At 35.2% G+C, this 16,587-nt stretch overlaps 2 protein-coding genes across 2 annotated transcripts in view; both read right to left on the reverse strand.

Moving 5' to 3' along the window:
• Nucleotides 1-906: 906 nt before the first annotated feature.
• The window catches only part of LOC148276193 (putative ATP-dependent RNA helicase DHX35), a 42,631-nt gene continuing 26,950 nt past the window's right edge, over nt 907-16,587 (reverse strand). The window contains exon 5 of the transcript XR_015823836.1: nt 907-2,936. The gene's annotated coding sequence lies outside the window, so the exon portion shown is untranslated. The remainder of the gene's footprint in view (nt 2,937-16,587) is intronic.
• Nucleotides 1,461-2,705, reverse strand: Cpes (Ceramide phosphoethanolamine synthase). Its single transcript, XM_088234605.1, has one exon. It carries the CDS (start codon nt 2,703-2,705, stop codon nt 1,461-1,463), a length of 1,245 nt encoding a protein of 414 aa, XP_088090731.1.

The raw sequence follows: 16,587 nt of genomic DNA on the forward strand, positions 1-16,587 counted from the left end.
ATTTACAGGACTTATGACCTGTCATTGGCTGGTTTAACTGGCCACTTTACACACTGGGAAACATTCACCATTCTGCCCATGTTTGAACATCCACACTTACTCAACGCTTCCATCTGTTGATTTTTGTGTTGTACTAGGAAGAAATTAGTTAATAAATTAGATTTGTCGTTTACCAATGAGAATTTTAACGATAGAATAATTTGGTTTTCGGGATCAAAAGTAGCCTGTATCGATTGCCGGCCCTCCAACAGTTTGTTCTGTTTAAATAATTATTCATTATTCCACTAAGAATTTTTCCGAGGGAGTAAAATTCTATCACAGCTATCCCTATGCAAAACATCACGTCGATCGGTTGCTCCGTTGCGACGTGAAGGGCATACAAAGAGGCGCCGTGGCGCAGTTGGTTAAACGGCTGTAAAACTGGCGTCGCGGGTTCGATTCCCGCCAGTTGCAAGAAAAAAAAAACAGATATTTTTTTTTCTCAATTGGTCTGGGTGTTGTGGTGTATGTTTCATTACCTCCTTCCATATCCCCTCTATCCCACCAGCTGACAAGCCTCAAAGTAGAGACTTAGCGGGTTATTCCTTTAATAAAAAAAAAATTAAAAACAGGCAAGCACACTTTCTCATTCATAATATTAACATATTACAACAGAGTAGAAGAACATTTTAGAGAAGGTAATATGGAAGTCTAGGGATCCACAGGGCTTATGACCTGTCATTGGCTGGTTTAAGTGGCCACTTTACACACTGTGTAATATTCACAATTCTGCCCATACTCAAATTCCTTCAATACTTCCATCTGTTGATGTTTGTGAAGTTAAAGAGCTGAAACCTTTATTTATGCGGGTGAGATTTATCTAATTGTATTATTTCACCTTCATACTAGGCAACGCCTGAAAAAAAATTTTTTTTTTTCAATTTCTATACTTTTTTATGGACCAGGTGGATTTATCAACAATATTTTGAGTTTGTCCAAATTTTTGTAGACAAGTACTAGATTAAACTCCCTGACATTAAATGTATAACAATATGGGCAGAATGGCGAGTGTTACACAGTGTGTAAATTGGCCACTTAAACCAGTCAATGACAGGTCGTGAGCCCTGTAGATGCCTAGACTTCTATATTACCTTCTCTAAAATGTTCTTCATCTCTGTTGTAATATGTTAATTTTAACAGCTTCCCAGGGAGTTGACTCCAGTACTTTTCTACAAACATTTGGACAAACTCAAAATATTGTTCCTAATATTAGGTTGGATCGTGATATTTTTGAACTCTAGTATTAAATCAATGTCCTAGGCACCATCAGGTGTTTCCTTAACGGCCCGTTTCAATATAATGAATTTGAATGTTTTTTTTTAATAAATAGTGCAAAGCATATTTTAAAGTTAATTTGTAACATAGTATTTCTACATAAATCTTTAATAATATTATTACAAGCAGTCTACAAAGGAGCTTGGCTACTGAAATTTATAAATAAAAGTCTGTATTCTGAAGACGTGCATCTCCGTCAGTCCAACGGCGATGACCAGAATGGCATATCCGAAGAATTGGACGAACCTGAGGAACTCCCAGAGCTTATCACAGAAAATGGCGAACAGGATGCAGTGCAGAAAACTGTGCACGTTAACGATCTTCCACAGCCAAGCGACGCCGAAGAACAAACCTGATCTGAAGATAGTCCGCTGCCGCCGGTGCTGAGAATCGCCGAGATCGTCTCCGTCCCGCTCGAGGGACTCCTGGTAGATGTCGATGTAGCGGTTCCACGCCACCGAAGACATCATCAGTTGCCCAGAAAACAGAAGTATCTTCCGCAACATCCTCTCCATCGAAACTTTCGGCTTGTAAACAAAGCCCACTTCGCCGCTCGAGTCCATCGTCTCCTTCGTGACTATACTCTCGTTGTAGTGCGGTAAAACTGTGTGCACTTTCACGTACCCTCTCCTGGGCGGGTTGTTTTTCAGGAAACAGAAAATCCCGATGACCAAGAATATGCATCCGAGAAGATCGCACACTCCGTCTATGTAATACCCGGCCGTTCCCACTTCGGAGCGTTCTCCTACGATGTGTTTCCTCGACCTAGCGACGTGGCCGTCTAGATCGTCGAGCAGCGTTCGTATCTGGAAGAGCACGACGCCTACTCTTCGATACGCCAAAGAATCTATCGAAATCAACTTTCCGGAGATCACAGCCAGACCCACGTGCGAATACGATATAATATTTGGCGTTATATACGGCATTCGATCCGATATGCCGACGAAAGCATCTAAAATCGACACCAGAGGAGCGAAGAGGTAGTGGTTTGTATGGTCCAGCATCAGGGCTTTCACAGTCGGGTAACATAGAGGGTTGATGTAGCAGGGGACCCACGTTACGGACTCGTAATCAGGCGCGTCTACTCCAAAAGCCCTGTCGACTCGTCTGTCGCTTTGAGTTGACGACGACAAAATGTTGGAGCTGACGGATTCCTGAAAGTTCTTCGGCGGTTCTGCCGAGTAATCTTTCCTCGATCCGTTAGAGTACGAAGTCCAATTCTTCAGGTCCTGGGTTTCGAGGGCGTCGTTCGGAGACCTGCGACTGTCAGAACTAATCGGATAGTTCTGTATCCTGAGGTACATGCTGACGTCCATGAAGACAAAGAAGACCAGCAGCAGGAAAAATAGGCTAAGCAAGAACTTGCTTATATGCGACGAAGGCCCGATCATCTTGAAATCACTTTTCACTCAGTACTGCGGTTATCTATACGTTCCCGGCATTCTGGAAACTTTTTGACACACTTACGTCCGAGTCAGTTATACGCACAAGCATTTAGTACTCTGTCACACACGCGCGATTGTCACTGTTAACAATGGCCGTTGTAAGACTATTATCCATTGTTATTGGCACATTTTGTATTCGTGTCTCTCACGAGAACTCTGATATTATGGCATGGGTATCTGATGATAACACAATATGTTTAGTGGTAAAATGAAATAATGCACTTTCCTAGTTGGCCCAACATGACAAAAGAATATTCATACGATAAGACATGTTTACTGTTCGTCACAAGTATATTTTATTTATTTATTTATTTATTTACGGACAAAGTCCATTATAAACATTACAATTAAAAGAAATTTTTACAAAGGAATAAAAAAATATAAGGAACAGAAATAAGCAGCAAAGACAGATGATAGATTTTTTAGATTAAGTAAAAAGCATAGGCTAACTATACAGATTCTTTAGCTGATTTGTAAAGAAAGACATCCTTACACCATAATAATCAAGATCTTGATGATCGTTCACCCGCCTGATCATTCTGGGCAAAGGCGACTGTGCACCATAATTGGTCCTGTAGTGACCGAGGAAAAGCATTTCATTATTTCTTAGTCTACGGGTGGGAACGTTAAAAAGAATCTTTTGCAAAATTTCAGGGGCATCAATGAGACAGTTCATAATTTTATACATGCAGATTATATCTGCAATGCATCTGCGTTTTTCAAGACTTGATATGCTTAAAAACCTCTCCATATCAGAATATGAATAGTCACCTCTTTCCAATCCCATCTTCCATGCAATTTTTCTTATAAAACGATGTTGAACTGATTCAAGGCGCTTGATATGAACAGCATAATGAGGGGACCAGATTACAGATGCATATTCAAGAATAGGGCGAACTAAAGAGCAATAAAGTGTTTTAAGTGTAAGCATACTTTGGAAATCAGACGTAGTTCTATTAATAAAGCCTAAAATTTTTAAGGATCTGTTTACTATATTATCAAAGTGTTCCAGAAAAGTTAGTTTATTATCTAGGATCACTCCAAGATCTCTTATAGAGGTGACAATCGAAAGAACTTGGCCATTAAGTTTATAATCAAAAATAAAAGGATGTTTACATTTATGGTATGAAATAATTTTGCATTTATTTTAATCTTTAAAAAACATCATCCAATCCATCCAAAGAGAAATCTTCAAAAACCAGGTTATCGTTTGATACAGTTTGAATTTTGACAATATTTTAAGTACCCATATATTATGTCAGATTAAACTTTTCTTTTGTTTTTTTTTTTAAACTTTAAATGTAATTAGAACGCTAAAAACGGTACTTAAAGAAAAAGGGATCAAAACAGGGAAATTTTTTAAGTAGTTGAGGTCTATAAAATACTGTCGAGTAAAAAAAACTGTATAAAATACGGTTTGTTTTCTGTTTTCCACGTAAATAAATACAGTTCACTGGCGAAAAATCGGCGTTTACTATAAAAAATTATACAATATATTGCATTTGCAAAATAGTGCGGAGTATCTAATACAAAAAAGTGAAAATGAAATTAAAATTATTATGGCGACTGCTTTTTTTGACATTTAGCTTGCCAACCGCCGGTCAAATGCAATAATAAATATAAATAATAAATAAAAATAGCAGTTTTGGAATATTTTCCATATTTGCACCGGTGAAATTCTAATATGTGATTGCGCAGGATTATACGTCGCGAAACGTAAATATTTTGACTTTAAAAATTAGGTGTTCACGGATGTTCCATTGCGATCGCGAATACGATAAACAACGATGGAGATAAATTGTTATCACGTCACTTATCAGCACATCGATAGTTATTTGTGATTGAGCTACAGGTATTTACAGAGCTTATGATCTGTCATCGGATGGGTTAAGTGATTCCTTTACACACTGTATAACATTCACCATTCTGCCTATAGTGGCTTCTATATTCACATATTCAGAATGGGAACAAGTAATCACTTAACCCAGCCGAAGACAGATTATAAGCTCTATAAATGCGTACATCCATTTTCATCATCAAAATCATTCCCTTTCCGAACCTATTGGTGCATAGGGCACTGAGTTCGTACACCAATCGCAAAATCTTTTGATCATTTTTGTCACATGAAGGTAAGATGATAAGTCTTACGCTTCAGGTGCCAGACTGGATATTTGCTTTTTTTTTTTTAAATAAAATATTTGCGTTCTTATGATTTACCCAAATATTTCAATTCGAGGGCCATTTTCAACGAGTTGTAAATAACTCACTATTAGCAAACGGGAATCAAGTTGGGGTCGACTGGGATTCGAACCACAGACCTTTGGTCCGTGAGTCCGAGACACTAGCCACAGGACCACAACCCGATCTAAAAAATATGTTATTCATCTATCTAAATTATTTATTTATCTAAATTATGAAATATTATTTAAATTTGTCATGTCAACTATGTCGGGTATCGAACCCGAGACCTCTGGCATGGTAAGCAAACGCGCTGATCATTACTAAAATAATATCAATCCAACCTATGTGTACTGTGCCGTGCGGATTTGGATGATACGTGTAAAATGGGCCTATGGCAAAAAAATATTTAACACAATTAATTTATTCAAATAAATAAGTAGGTACTTATTTAAGAGAAATAAATTAAAACTATGTTTTTACAATGGCACGATGGCGATAATAAATACATAAGTATGTTTTTATAAAATTTTAATTTTAAAAACAAGGAAAAACTTATATTGCTGACGTCTGTATGAAATCGTATAGTTTTTTTTACAATTTCGACACCTATTTTAATTTTTAGTGATCGACCGAAGTTTCGGTTACGGTTTTAGCCAGTTTCGGCCAGTAAAACGAGCTTCGTCCACAATTTCGGTTCAGCCGAAACTTGCGGTCGGGATGTGTCGGATTACGTTGGGCTGAAGGATGGGGTCTACCACAAACTCTGAATTCGGGCAAACAAATTTCAGGTTTCTGGGCCCCAAAATATTCAATATGTTACCCGAAGATTGCAAAACCACGACCTGAATTCAATGAAATAAACTAGTAATAAGATGGTAACTGGATTAAGGTAGAGAAAAATCGGAAAACTTACTAAAAACATTATTAAATAATAAATGGTATATATATGTCCTGCCCGAACGGTGGTTTGCCTGCTATTAGCTTGGAAAAAGACTTTTCATTGATAAGTAGGTACCTAGGTACTTTTTTGTGATTAAATTCCAAAACTTAAAATTGTTAATTTTAAAATGCTTCATTTAAGTAGGTATCTAGGTACTTGATTCCAAAACATAAAATAAATATTTTTTCGAATATGGCATTCTATTTGCAAACGTCAAACTCCGGTCGTCTCACAAAAAATTATTTGATATTTTACTTGTTTTTTATAACCTTTCCAATTCATTTATCTCAATTTTTTTCTTGAACAAATTGTTTATTGATCAATTCTGTTTATCAATATTTTGTATCTTTTTTGGGTGATACCGTGTATGTTGGATTTGATCCGACGTTTCGGCTACCATTGCAGGAGCCATCTTCAGTTTTCCCTGAAGATGGCTAATGCAATGGTAGCCGAAACGTCGGATCAAATCCAACATACACGGTATCACCCAAAAAAGATACATAATATTGATAACAGTGACCGTGAAAACCTTCGCACCTATTTAATTCTGTTTATATTTTTTTAAGTTCAAACTGTTCCCTATTATGATTTGTAATAATTATGTCATTGAAATAATTATGTTTAAATTAATTCTTTATTTTTTTACAGTAAATTTATCTTTCATTTTTAGGTTTATGTAAAATATTTTGTCATTATTACTTCCGACGTTTAATTTTTAATTTTAATTTTAATAGTTATAATTTATCATTAATATAAGATTAAGTTTGTCATTATTTTGATTATTTTGTTGTAATTTTTCTAGTTATTAAATTCTATCTTCCTTCTAATTTTACTGTAAGTTTCTATTTTCTGTTAAATAGGCACTATCAGGTTTTGGTGGGTTTTTCTGTTAGTGCCTATTTCAATTTATGTTGAAATTTTTATTGGTTTGGATTTGTGTTTATTATTACAATTGATATTTTGATGTTATTCGTGTACTTATATTTTTCTTGTCTTTTGTTTGTATGTATATTGTTATTCCTGTCTGTTTATGTTTATAAAAGTAACTTGTTTTTGGCCGATGTTATCAAGTTTTGGTAGTAGGCCCTAATAAAGGGAAAAAAAAGATATTTTTGATATTTCTCTTTTTCTTCTAAAAATCATTTATTTATTTATTTGCTTTTTTGCTTGACAGCGCTGGTAAATGGGTGTGCCGGAGGCTACGTTGCTTTTTAGCATATTTTAAGGCGATAATAAAATTCCTTCACAATTTATCGCGATTATTAATCTAATTATTATTACATAATTTGTTTATAGTAATCTTAATGTTAGGTATTATGACTGATAATTAATTTATTAAATATGCTATTGTATAAACATGATTTGCCAAAATGTAGGGGAACCGATGGTTCCATGCGTTCTATGAGCGGACCGCGCATGCTAGGTACCTACTACGAGCAGGACAACGTCTGTCGGGTCCGCTAATATTATATGACTTTGTATTTAACTTTATTTTTGTACAAATCGGCTACGGCCGTTAGTTATAATAATAAATAAATAAATAAAGAAGGTTTGGCAGCCGACAAAGACGCATGGAGGCTCTTTGTGGACATGAAATGATGATGGCCAGTATTAATGTAATATTGTAAAGGCGTGATATTTCCCTATTGTTACTCTGAGGTTTCTGAGCTGAAGCCATAAACCAGGAAACGCGGATAAGATAAGAAATTATCAGTGAGGTGTTCATACGACTATTACTTGTATGCCCATTCGTAACGCGTCATATAAAGCGGTGCGCATAACGTAGCGGCAAACGGCATCGCCGATAATTTTATAAAACCGGCTAGTTTTTAATTACTGGGGATGAAAAGTCTGCGTAAGACATTGACAGGGGGGTGACAAGGTGAACGGTAAACCACGCACTGAAGCTCGACAAAATTGAACGACTTCAGAATACATGCATTATAGTCCTTAAAATATAGATGATTAAAATGACAGCTACCAAACTAACGTGACTAGTGATGAGAAAGTACTGATCACTGACCATGTACCGCTCAAATCGATTTTATCCGCTTTTTCATGCAAACGTAAAACTCTGTTTCCGAAAATTGATATAAAAACGCAAAATCAAAATTGTTAATTGAATCGGCATTTACTTCGTAACACTTCATTATATACTATTATGAAAATAAAGCTTTGTAAGTGTTACACAATTTTTATTCTTTTACAAGAACACTACTACAGTTTCGGGAGAGCACTCCTCGTTTTATATCACCCATAGTTTTATATCACCCGTCGATGGGAAGAGTGCTAATTTTTTTTTTACAACAATAAAATATTTTTACATATTACAACAGAGATGAAGAACATTTAAGAGAAGGTAATATAGAAGTCTAGGCATCTACAGGGCTTATGACCTGTCAATGGCTGGTTTAAGTGGCCACTTTACAAACTGTGAAACATTCACCATTCTGCCCATATTTGAACATCTATATATAGTCTATGAACGAACAAAAAAAATGGCTTTGTTTGAGTGTATTAACAAATATGGTTAAGTTTGAATTTATTAACACATGAAAAAAGAAGAAAAAGCCTAGTTTGAGTCAATTGACAAATAAAAAAATAAAATAAATTGGCTTGGTTTGAGTCTATGAACAAATATAAAAAAATTAAAATAGGCTTAGTTTTAGTATATTTACAAATAAAATAAAAGTTGGCTTAGTTTGAGTCAATTAACAAATTTTTGAAAATGGCTTAGTTTGAGTCCATTAAACATAAAATAAAAACAAAATTCTGTTAATTTGAGTCTATCAACAAATCAATAATTTAAATTGGCTTAGTTTGAGTCTACTAACAAATAAAAAAAAATGTTTAAGTGTGAGTCTATTGACAAATAATAAAAAAAATGGCTTAGTAGTCAATAAACAAATTTTAAAAATCAAAATTGGCTTAGTTTGAGTTTTTTAAGAAATAAAAATAACGAAAAATTGCCTTAGTTTAAGTCTATCAACAAATATTTTTAAACATTGGCTGAGTTTGAGTCAATAAACAAATAAAAAATTGGCTTAGTTTGAGTCATTTAACAAATTTTTGAAAATGGCTTAGTTTGAGTCCATTAAACATAAAATAAAAACAAAATTCTGTTAATTTGAGTCTATCAACAAATCAAGAATTTAAAGTGGCTTAGTTTGAGTCTACTAACAAATAAAAAAAATGGCTTAGTGTGAGTCTATTAACAAATAATAAAAAAATGGCTTAGTTTGAGTCAATAAACAATTTTTTTTAAATCAAAATTGGCTTAGCTTGAGTCTTTTAAGAAATAAAAAAAACGAAAAATTGGGTTAGTTTAAGTCTATCAACAAATATTTTTAAATATTGGCTGAGTTTGAGACAATTAACAAATAAAAAATTTGCTCAGTTTGAGTCTATAACAAACGAAAAATAATAATAAACCACTGAAATTCTTCATTCTATAATAAGATTCTCCCCCTTCGTTAAAATAAATTATTCGTCACTTTTTGTAACTGTGAACACGTGTTTCGATAACAAAAGTGAGCATTTGACATTTCGTTGAACTTTTGACACAATAATATTAGTTACGAAATCACGGCTTTACAACGTCGATAGTCGATATAACGTATCGCTATATCGTAACGAGGCGCGAACATGTCTACCGCGATAGAAGGGCAAAGATAAACTAAACTAATCGCGTGTGCGACACTTCAGTCTAGTATTATAGGAAGCAACTGCGCTGTGTACAGAGTGACGAAAAACATAATAATTATTATTTTCTTAAAGTAAAAGCATTTTCAAAAGAAGCGCTGATTGGTACAAATCTCGGAGTGAAGGTCGGAATCTCGGAAAAAAGCAAATCATCTTCAGAAGATTGGGTTGGAATAGTTATAATTTGATTGATTAATGTATTTTGTTATTGTATAATTTCTTTAAAATATATATGTATTTCAAGTAATTAATAATGTGTACAGTACGAGTATATTAATATTTCATACTCGATTTTTTTTTAAATATATTTATTTTTAAGCACTCTTTATACCACATATATGTAAATGGCAGAAATGCCGTATATAAATAAATAAACAGTGTGACATCAATTTTTAATTTTTTTAAAGAAATATTTCCGTTCTTATGATTTACCCAAATATTTAATTTTTAGGGCCATTTCCAACGAGTTGTAAATAACTCACAATTAGAAAATGAGAATCCAGTTGGGGTAGAGTAGGATTCGAACCACGGACCTTTGGTTCGTGAGTCCGAGACGCTAGTCACAGGACCACAACCCGATTTAGATATGCAGATGACACCGTTCTAATTGCAGTAGCTCTATCGCAAATAACTATCGACGTGCTTAAAAACATGCTAAGCATTTGAGCGATCACAGTGAACAATAATTAAAATGCCTAAGTTATCGCAGTCATAAGTCAACGCTCGTGTCGGTTTGTTATTTGTTTCCACCGTAAATAAATACAGTTCACTGGCGAAAAATCGGCGTTTACTATAAAAATTAATACAATATATTGCATTTGCAAAATACAAAATACGATTATCTTATACAAAAAGTGAAAATTCATCATCCATAATTCCCTTTCCGCACCTAATGGTGCATAGGGCACTACATTAGTACACCAATCGCAGTGTATCTTGATAATAAAAAAATTACATAAAGATAAGATTATCAGTCTTACGCTTCAGATACCAGTCCACAGACTATGAAATATTCTAGTGTAAAAAAACCTCTTTATACAAATATTTCATGTCGGGAATCGAACCCGAGACCTCTTGCGTGGTAGGCAAACGCGCTGACCACTGCACCACGAGGCCGAAAAATTAAATTAAAATTACCATGGCGACTGTTTTTTTTAATATTTGGCTTGCCAACCGCCGGCCGAATGTAATGAATAGCGTGATAAATAATAAATGAATAAATAAATAAAAATAGCAGTTTTTGAATATTTTCCAAATTTACACCGGTAAAATTCAATAATGTGATTGCGCAGCAGGATTATGCGTCGCGAAACGTAAATATTTTGACATTTCATATTAGGTGTTTACGGATGTTCCATTGTGATCGCGAATAAGATGAACAACCATGGTGAGAAATTGTTATCACGTCGCTTATTAGCACGTCGATAGTTCTTTGTGATTTAGCTACAGACAATATACAAGACCTTCAAGAACTGCTTGAAAAAATTAACTCCGTCGGTTATCGTTTTGGTTGAAATATTAACGGAAGCAATACTGAACTTATGCTTTTTAGCCGATAGAGTCGTCTAAATGTAAATCTCCAACTTAATGGTGTCAATATTGAAAAAAAAATTAGGTACTAAGGCAGTTTCATCACTGAAAACGTAGACCCCGACGTGTAGATAAAATGCAGAATAGAAGCAGCCCGAACAGGATTAAACAAAATAAAAATCTTCTTTGTGACGATATATAAACCTTAAGCTGAGACAACAAATGGTCAATGTTATATATGGTCTGTCTTACTGTACGGTGTAGAGGCGTGGACTCTAAAAGTTAATATTATAAACCGCCTTGGAGCATTTGACATGTGGATCCACCGTAGAATGTTAGGAATATCTTGGACCGATATGATAACCAACAATGAAGTATTACGTAGAGCCAATACTAATAGATCACTAACGCCAAGCTCCGTAAGATATCATATTTTGGCTATGTGTTCAGAGGTGATAAATATGCCATACTTCAGCTCGTCACGAAGGGGAAGATCGAGGGACGTAGAGAGGTCGGAAAAAACCAGCTTTCCTGGCTTCGAAACATCCACATTCGAGCATGGACCAGGATTAGAGCTGGGGAGAAGCTGTTTCGCACTGCTCGGGATAGAGAAGCTTTCTCCCGAGTGATCGTCAACGTCGGCGTCGGGGGGACCCGACATGACACGTGAAGAAGAAGAAAAACATTTTCGCGTCACAGTGGTGGAAAAAAATCTATAATATTATTACTCTAGATTTGATTAATTGCGTCTGTCACTTTCTCGCGCACGAGAATTTGAGCGTTATTTTCGTGGTATCAACGCTAAATCGGGGTCATTTTCTTCTGTTAAAATTGTGTGGAACAGTCAGCCACATCTAACTGTTATCTTTTAAAATTACTCATTTAAATAGCTTACTAGTATTTTTACGTAGATATATAATATTACTGTAGATTTTATGTGGTTTTTGTGGCATTCTGAGTATGACATTATTTTTTTGTAGTGCCGTGGCTAGTGTTGCGGACTCACGGATCAGAGGTCAGAGGTTCGAACCCCAGTCTACTCCAACTTGATTTCCATTATTTAAGTGAGTTATTTACAACTCGTTGAAAATGGTCACCATAATTGAAATATTTGGGTAAATAATAAGGCTGAACATTACTATATTAATAGTTAAAAAAAAAATTTAAACATAAAAATTATAGATTTACATTTTTTTCTTTTGGGAAGTAGCATTGTTTAAAACATGTTTGCGATATTGTTATTACAAAGCTGCCCTCTGTGGTGTAATGGTCAAGACGCTTGACTCACACACGGAAGGTTCCGGGTTTGATTTCCGGTGAGAACACAATAATTTACACTCTCGCCTGATTTTTTCATTCGTAACCCTGTCATACATTGATTTCCCACACATTCGTCTAAGAGATCGCATTTCAACCGCGTTCACTTAGCTTTCATTATTTCTCTGCCAGTTCTATGTTTCACTTCCATACATAAGTGTTGGAACTAAAACTTCGCTGTGCACTACCAGTTTAGCTTCGATTGACATATTTTTACTAGCCATTACTGTGCTCAGTGCGCCGTTCATTTTGTTGCCCGCATTCACTCTCCTTTCAACATCTTTTTCTACTCTTCCATCTTTTGAAAACATGCTTCCCAGATACACAAATTCTTCTACTTGTTCATATTACAAAGATCAAAATAAAAGGGAGAACATACTAAGCTCTTCCAATCGCTACCACAGCATAAGCTAACTCTCCGTTCTAGTAACGAAAGAACCCTTTCAATACCCATTTACCGCTCATTTTTTACCTCCTCTTTCACAGTAGTAGCTGCTCAATTATGGGATAATCTACCCACTAATGCCAGAGACGCCACTTCTTTATTTACATTCAAATCACGTACGAAATGTCACTATGTCACTGAATATTAAAGTTTTTTCGTTTTCCTCCCTCTTTACCCCCTCCTCTCTTCATAGTAAAGTGTAGATATTTAGTCAATTTTTACTTCTCAAAAAATAAATATGTTTTGTTTAATATTTTGTTATATAATGAAATTATTAATTTAATGTTCATAGGCAAGTACTGCTGATTTTCTCAAATTAAATGGTTTGGGTAGGAAAGAAGAAATTGCCTTAAGGTAATATGCCCGCCCTTAAGCATATGTATGTAAACTGAATATGTATATAAAGTGTTTAAATAAATTCATTTAGTTTTTATAACTAACATTGAAGTGCGAGAACGGACGCAGCAGCCTCCTATAATGAGCGTCTTGAGGATGCGGTGGTGGACCTGGCGTGGACACGTGCTGCGCATGCCTCGGGAGAACCTAAACCCGAGTTGCGTCTTCTTTAAACCTGCGGGCTCACGCCGTCCGGGAAGGCCGTCGATGACGATCTTTAGACTTTATTCGGCGGAATTAAGGGGCGCTGGATTGGCGTGGGAAGAGGCGAGAGTGCTGGCTGGCGATAGGGTCTCCTGGAGGCAACTGGTGATGTCCACACGCTCCACTTAGGAGCGGATGTGGAAAAGAAGAAGAGAAGAATAAACAGATACTAAGCCCCCTTTATAATATGAACAGAGTGCTGATTAAAATATCAGTGAAATTAGTCGTTTCCTAGGGGCACCTAGTCGAGAGGTACGAGGTACGAGTATGCCTATTATAATTTAAATTATTACTATCGTCGCACTTTTTTCTGGCAATTCGGAAAAAATTACAGGGTACATTTTCAGAATTTTTACATACTTAGGATTCGTACCTGTCTCAGTCGTCACAGTTTGACGAATAGGTATTCGGACATTGTTTTTCTGTCACTGTCTCGCAGATGCCTCCGCGATACTGCGCGAAAAAGACAACCGCACGTCGGACTGATTATGCCCAGCTAAAATGGACAAAATCTAGGACTCGTATTCCCGATTTATGCACCCCTAAACTGAACTGATTTTTTAAAATTTATTTATTTAACTTTGTACATAATGTTATTTGTACATTGGCGGACTTATTGACAAATGGCAATTTCTTCCAACCAACCAATAAAATAAAAGTTTTATTTTTATAATTCAAGTTACAGAACATATTCAATAGAAAAAAAAAGATTGAAAAGCTAAAAATATATGAAAATAGAAATAAACGGATTTGTTTTTAAATTACTTTAAATCAAAACTATTACTCAATGGGAAAAAGGAAAAAAAAGAGGAAAGAGGAAAAAGGAATGGAGGAGAGATTAAGGAAGAGAAAGGAGATGTTTCTTCAGACGTGATTTAAACAGAGATAATGTAGTAACATCTTTGATGGTGGATGGGAGATGATTCCACAGTCGAGCCGCATGGACTCTATATGAGTTAGAGAAGTAAGAGGAATTGTGGATGGGTATTAAGAGAGTGCCTCGAGAATTAGAACGAAGAGGTAAACCATGAACTGATAAGCGTTGAAACTTTTCACGCAGGTATATAGGAGCGTTAGGACTATGAAGTACATTGAACAGAAGTGAGAGGGAGTGATAGTCTCTCCGCTGTCTAATTTTGAGCCATTTCAGTTGCCTACGATAATCAGAAATGTGGTCATATTTCCTAAGACCAAAAATGTACCTTATGCATGTATTCTGAAGTCGTTCAAGTTTATCGAGTTGCTCACAGCTTAAATCAGTCATGGAAACATCAGCGTAATCTAGAATGGGTAGTAGTAATGCTTGTACAAGGGTGCATTTAGGATTACTGTTTATACTGTATATCTTCATATTTATACTGTTTTTTTTTTAAATTAATTTATTCAAATTAATGTACGGATCTCAACATTTGTGCATCTATCGTACATAGTTTTACCACACATTTTCCTGAGAGATCGCATTTCAACAGCGTTTAGCCTACTTTCATCCCTGTTTTTCCAAGTCCATACTTGCTATAGTGCCATAATCCAGGCAGAGAATATGCGAATGCGTTTGAATGAAGAAAAGTCAAACCGCGTATCTTTTTAAGTACATCGTTGATAAGCATAGTACATTTTTTAATTTTTTTTTTTAATGCATAAATATTGAACCCATTTTGATAAAGTCGCCAACTACTGAAAATTATCTCTCCCCCCTCAAAGTCATTAGAAAGAGCGAGAATAATCGAGCGAGCGAGACACAACTGTCAGATGTCAACTCCGTCTATATGAATATGTAGATGTTAGACATTAACTGTCAGGTGACCACAATTTATAAATAAACGGAAAACAATCATATAAAACAGTCACACCACCTGTAGGCGTCATGAAGTAAAGTCAGTTTATACGGATCAAAAAAAGTATACAAGAAATTTATCCGAATCTCAATCATGTTATTAAACAATAAATATTGGAGACAATATTTTGAGTGCGTTCAAATCTTAGCAGACAAATTATTTCCTTCAGAAAAATAATTCATTTGTGACTTGGAAACTAAAGTTCTTAAAATTTTGCTTGATTAAAATGATAGCTGCCAAACTACTGTCAATAGTGATGGGAAATTACTTTACTTGATAAGATTAAGAAAGGGTCTCTAAAATGGTTTGGTCACGTAGAACGAATGGACGACGAAAGAATGGTAAAACAAGTATATATGGCGAAAATAAACGGCAACGTTAGACGAGGACGACCAAGGAAGACGTGGCATGATCAGATAAACCAAAATCTTAAGTCTGGTCATGTGAAAAGCAGACAGAACCGAAGGGCATGTATGACAAGATATATGAATGTGAAAGAGGCTAGGATTGTATGCCAGGATAGACGTGTGTGGTGGTCCATTCTCTCTGCCTACCCCTAGTAGTAGTACTGATCACTGATCAAATCGATTTTATCAGTTTTTTCATGCAAACATGAAATCTGTTTCCGAAACTTCATATAAAAACGCAAAAACAAGCCTATTATAGTGTGTTTATGACAATTATTCACCAAAAAATAAGACATTTATACTTTTTTAAACAAATTATTTTTTTATTCGATCAATTTATATTGATCAGTTTGTCCCATCTCTAACATTTTGCAAAATGATGTAACCTTGTAAGAACGTCGTTAATAATTAGGTTTATTTGAGGTTTTTTTAGTTTTAAAGCTGATTTTATATATTTATGTTGATTTATATGTCAAGCTTTGTATTAAAAAAATATTTTTTTTTTTTAAAAAGAAATATTTGAGTTCTTATGATTTAACGAAATATTTAATTTTGAGGGCCATTTTCAACGAGTTGTAAATAACTCACTTTTAGAAAATGGAATCGAGTTAGGGTAGAGTAGAACCAAGGACCAAAGGTCCTTGGTTCGAATCCTACTCTAGAGATTAACGAGACACTAACCACAGGACCACAACCCGATTAACATACCAAATACAAATGATTTTTCGTGTCAATATAAATCACACCTTAGACGTTACTACAAAGTTATGTCGTCACTTTGTCTGACAATGTCCAGCTATATTTTAAGGACTATAGAGATGCCACGAATTCGGGATTTTTTTCGAGATTTGATTTTCGGTATTCGGCCGAA

Source organism: Micrasema longulum, unplaced genomic scaffold (genome assembly GCF_059751315.1).
Source record: "Micrasema longulum isolate JH-2025_06_02 unplaced genomic scaffold, ASM5975131v1 h1tg001261l, whole genome shotgun sequence".
In the NCBI taxonomy this organism is placed as follows: domain Eukaryota; kingdom Metazoa; phylum Arthropoda; class Insecta; order Trichoptera; family Brachycentridae; genus Micrasema; species Micrasema longulum.